We start from the raw sequence: 5196 nt of genomic DNA on the forward strand, positions 1-5196 counted from the left end.
TGACTGATAACACCTCTATATACAGTATATAACACTGGATCCTCCATTCACAATAGGTGATGTCACAGCTCACCTCCTCCTCCTCCTGTATAATGACTGATAACACCTCTATATACAGTATATAACACAGGATCCACCATTCACAATAGGTGATATCACAGCTCACCTCTTCCTCCTGTACAATGACTGAGAACACCTCTATATACAGTATATAACACAGGCTCCACCATTCACAATAGGTGATGTCACAGCTCACCTCCTCTTCCTCCTGTACAATGACTGATAACACCTCTATATACAGTAGATAACACAGGATCCACCATTCACAATAGGTGATATCACAGCTCACCTCCTCCTCCTCCTGTACAATGACTGATAACACCTCTATATACAGTATATAACACAGGATCCACCATTCACAATAGGTGATGTCGCATCTCCTTCAAATCAGTAAAGAGGATAAATAAATCTATTTAAAGTCTAAACTCTGGTAACACAAATTTTATAAGTAGGTCAATGCAAAAAAAAAGTTAAATTGTGTGATTTATGATTTGCAGTTTATTGTGGCCCCTTGAGGTAGAACACTACAACAATGTGGCCCCCAGATAACACCGGCTGCTCCATAACCTTACAGTGGACAATTCTTGGGTCCCTTTTTTAGGCACTGGGGTTTTTTGTTCCTTAGTGTGCACAGGTGCTTATTATTTCAAGTCCTGGTTCCCTGTAAACCAAACATCACATTGAAATGAAATGCAAGGAAAAAAAAAAATGGCGGCGGTCTGGTCACGGGCGATCAGTCGTACTGCAGCAGTGCGTGGACGGGGTGAGGTCGGAGCTTCTCGGCCCCTTTCAGCGCTGTCAGCTCGATGAGGACCAGACAGATCAAGATGTCGGCATTTCTTTTCGCCAGTAATTCGCAGGCTGCGGCCATCGTCCCTGCAAATAAGACATCGGGTTACTGCGGTTGGGATGATTGGGGAGATTGATGCAATGAGGTCATAAAGGTGGCTCTTTTTCGCATGGGAAAGGTTTTTGGGGGTAACTACTGTTTTAGGGCCACACCTGGGCCCTGCCCTTGTTAGGGGCCGCACCTGGCCCCTGCCCTTGTTAGGGACCGCACCTGGCGCCTGCCCTTGTTAGGGGCCGCACCTGGCGCCTGCCCTTGTTAGGGGCCGCACCTGGCGCCTGCCCTTGTTAGGGGCCGCACCTGGCGCCTGCCCTTGTTAGGGGCCGCACCTGGCCTCTGCCCTTGTTAGGGGCCGCACCTGGCCTCTGCCCTTGTTAGGGGCCGCACCTGGGCCCTGCCCTTGTTAGGGGCCGCACCTGGCCTCTGCCCTTGTTAGGGGCCGCACCTGGGCCCTGCCCTAGTTAGGGGACGCACCTAGGCCCTGCCCTTGTTTTGGGAGGAATCCTTACATGGGGCACGATAGGGGATTATACAGCAGATTTACCTTTCCCCTTCCTCCAGCACTTTCTTCCATGGGCGATTTCTAAGTCTACGGGTGAGGTCTTGCCAGTTTTTACTACCTGCACTGTTGTCACCGTGGGCACTTTAATGTTAACGCAGTATTTTGCATAGGCTTCATGGGTAAGATTATGTATAGTTTTTACTTTTATGTACCTTTTTTGTGGTTTGTTGAGTGTGATTTTCAACTATATTTCATTAAAAGCTAAGTTTTATGGAACTCCTTGCTCCTTATATATATCAAAGCAAATACCCTGCAGTATATAAATAAATAGCAATAGTGCATGAAAATAACATATAGGGTACTTAGTTAACATAATTTTGATTAAAAAAAATGCAAAAGCCATGCCACCACTTCATGGAGACCCTATTTGGGACAGTCCTAACCTCTAATATTTAAAACCTTACCATTTGTCAAGTGACATGCATGTGGATAGGGGCACTTTGTTTGCACCCTGTGCATTATAAAGGAGTGGCCGGACATTTCTTTGAACTTCTCAGCCCTTATCCACGTGCATGTCACTTGACAAACAGTAAGTTTTTAAATATTAGAGGTTAGGACTGTCCCGATTAGGGTTACCATGAAGTGGTGGGACGGCTTTTGCATTTTTTTTAATCAAAATTATGTTAACTAAATACCCTATATTATTTTCATGCACTATTGCTGTTTATTCATTTACTGCAGGATATTTGCTTATTAGGTTTCTATCTTTGTTTTTCTCTGTTTAGTGGCTAGTGTGAACATGCACGTACATGCAGCATGCATACCAACTTATATAATCCAGCTAATTTAAGCTTTTTTTCCTTAGATTCCTAGTAGAATCCAAAAAGTTGCAGTTAACTCCTAGCAAAGAAAGAATAGAAAAAAAGTGAATAAAAGTGTAAAAAAATAGTTGTGACCGCACTCCAGGGTCACTGCGGACAGCAGTAAAACATTAACCACTCATAATACATGTAACACAGTCTATCCCAGAAATCGGGAGAAGCAGCGATTTATATGTAAAGCAAAGGCAATGACGAAGGAAAAAGAACCAACTGGGCTACAGAATAGGAGATCAGGACATTGTCATTTAGCGGTTATGATGAATGCGCAGTAGTGGTCAACCCCTTTAATGGCAGTTGGCTGCAATACCAGACACAGGCAGGTGTGGTGCTGTTTTTGGAAGAACTTCATAAAAATAAGCATTGGGATTTAGACGAGGAATTATATTTACCTCCGGTGGCCAATAAATCATCGATTATCACAACCTTCTGTCCGGGGTCCACAGCGTCAGTCTGGATTTCAATCTCAGCCTAAAGAATCCACAAAGTACAGAGATAAAAGATTAATCCGCCAGTACCACCAAGATATAAAATAATTGTATATATTAATTTTAAGTTTTACTGTTGCCCCTTAAAAGGGGTTGCCCACTACTCTGAGAACCCTTTCTGAATTCCTATGTTTCCCCCTTGTAAAATAATAACACCAATAGTCATCTACGGTGCCAGCACTGTTCCAGCGGTGTCGCCACTGGCACTCCCGGGGCTCCCTCCGCACTCTCCCCGGGTCTCCCTCCGCAGTCTCCCTGGGGCTCCCTCTGCACTCTCCCCGGGGCTCCCTTCTCGCTCTCCAGGGGCTCCCCTGCACTCTCCAGGGGCTCCCGCCGCTCTCTCCAGGGGCTCCCCCCGCTCCTCTCTCCAGGGACTCCCTTCGCGCTCTCCAGGGGCTCCCTTCTCACTCTCCCCTGGGCTCCCTCCGCACTCTCCCGGGGCTCCCTCCGCACTCTCCCCGGGGCTCCCTTCTCGCTCTGCAGGGGCTCCCCCTGCACTCTCCAGGGGCTCCCCCCGCTCTCTCCAGGGGCTCCCTTTGCGCTCTCCAGGGGCTCCCTCCGCACTCTCCCCGGGGCTCCCTCCGTACTCTTCCGGGGGCTCCCTTCTCGCTCTCCAGGGCTCCAGGGGCCCCCTACGCACTCTCCAGGGGCTCCCTTTGCGCTCTCCAGGGGCTCCCTCCGCACTCTCCCCGGGGCTCACCCGGCACTCTTCCGGGGGGTGAGTGTAGGTTTTTAGTCCAATTAGTGAATTTGTGCCCCCTGTGCTGGCCATATTCACCATATACACCGATGTACCGCACGCACCTTTCCGTACTCCAGAGAGTAGGACACGGACTCCGTCGGACCTGGTAATTTCCCCTTTTTCCGAATCAACACAAACCCAATTCCAAATCTTTGTGCCAGTGCTGGACCGAAGAGAAACCCACGGGAGTCCAGACCTGGAAGGAGGGGACACCTGGTAATACTTATATACTTTACACACAAGAAGAAGCTGCCGGACCCCGAGATTTAGGATGAGATACAATTTATATACTCATCCTCCCCGAGTCCAATCAGTGAGCTTAGCGATTGTCTGCAGCGCTGTCAACGTGACACCTGGAGCAGTGGTGGAGAGTCTGAGCTGGACTGCAGAAATCTGTACACAGTCTGGAAAACCCCTTTAAGCTCCGGATATGGTGAAGGCTAAAATAAGTCATAGCGCCCCCCAACCTCCAGCCTTACCAGCAATCAGATCAATCTTTGGAAAGTTTTCTCGGAGGTGGTTCTCAAACAGGTCGATGGCGGCAGAGAACGCGGCGGGGTCTTTAAGGACTGGAGTGATGTCCCTGGAAAGTGAGAATCGGAACATACACACATAGCAATTGGTACCTTTCTTAAAAACAATGTTTGGGGGAGTGTGGATGAGCGGGGGGCAAGGGGTTAAAGGTGATGTGTCAGGGATATCAAGAAAGCGGCCCATGAGCAAAAAACGGTACGAAATTAAAAAAATCTACCGCTATTTTGGTGGTCGCCGTTCAGCAGCAATGACATCACATACTTTTGATCACATGACTGCTGCAGCCAATCACTGCACTCTGTAGTCAGGCACTGTGCATGACATCATCATCACTGGAGACAGTGATTGGCTGCAGCAGTCAGGTGACTGATAGACGTGACATCATCACTGCAGGCCGGATTTTTTATTACTCCCACCAGTAACAGCCGCCTCAATTGTACAGACAGTGAGCAGAGAAAAATATATAAATCTCATTTATTCCATAATGCAAATAGAATTTATGCTAATTAGCTGATAATTAGGATCTAATTGTAAAGGAGAAGATCATTCCCAGGACTAATGGGCGGACTTTGCCCCCCACACCAGGTCCATGCAGAGGAGATTCTTCAGGATCGTAGACATCGGGCAGAAGATGCGGGAGGCACCGACCTGAAGCAGATCCCAGGGGAGGGAAAGTCCGGGAACTCCCGCACCGATCGCAGCAGCACCGCCCGCTGATCCTCCGCACTCATTCTTACCGGAGCACACGTGACCGCCCCTGACGTCATCACTGCGCGACTGTCAGAACCACGTGTGACCGCGGAAGCCGCCATCTTGATACACCCGCGACCCGAGTGATCGAAGACCCGGCGCAGGGCAGATTGTTGTTAGTAGGGAGACCTCCGGAGTGTAGGATGCGGCCACCTCATGAGTACCCCAATGGGACGTACTAAACTGCATAGTGGGATGATGGGATGATGGGCTGCAATGCTGCACTCAACCACTAGATGGCAGCACATTTTTCAAATGCAGACCAGGAAATGACTTCTGGCCTTGATACTGGATTAGAAGAAGCTGCAGTTTTTAACTCTTGACCTGTAATATAGAAAGAAATCAGAGGGAATTCAATGGAAATACTAAAATGAATCAGAACATCCACAGGGCTG

At 48.5% G+C, this 5196-nt stretch overlaps 1 protein-coding gene across 1 annotated transcript; it reads right to left on the reverse strand.

Moving 5' to 3' along the window:
* Positions 1–486: 486 nt before the first annotated feature.
* APRT (adenine phosphoribosyltransferase) lies at positions 487–4878 on the reverse strand. Its single transcript, XM_073659584.1, has 5 exons — positions 4700–4878; positions 3997–4100; positions 3580–3713; positions 2680–2758; positions 487–936 (listed from the first exon to the last, which is right to left on the reverse strand). Exons 1-5 carry the CDS (start codon positions 4861–4863, stop codon positions 794–796), a joined length of 624 nt encoding a protein of 207 aa, XP_073515685.1. The 5' UTR covers positions 4864–4878; the 3' UTR covers positions 487–793.
* Positions 4879–5196: the final 318 nt, after the last annotated feature.

This window comes from Phyllobates terribilis, unplaced genomic scaffold (assembly GCF_046119375.1).
Source record: "Phyllobates terribilis strain yellow unplaced genomic scaffold, ASM4611937v1 Scaffold_13__5_contigs__length_258822181, whole genome shotgun sequence".
NCBI lineage: Eukaryota > Metazoa > Chordata > Amphibia > Anura > Dendrobatidae > Phyllobates > Phyllobates terribilis.

Coding starts and splice junctions, on each gene's coding strand:
- APRT (XM_073659584.1), bottom strand. CDS start 4,863: ATGGCGGCTTCCGCGGTCACACGTGGTTCTGACAGTCGCGCAGTGATG. Junction 4,101..4,699: donor TCCCCTGGGATCTGCTTCAG/GTCGGTGCCTCC, acceptor CTCACTTTCCAG/GGACATCACTCCAGTCCTTA. Junction 937..2,679: donor TGATTTATTGGCCACCGGAG/GTAAATATAATT, acceptor TCTTATTTGCAG/GGACGATGGCCGCAGCCTGC.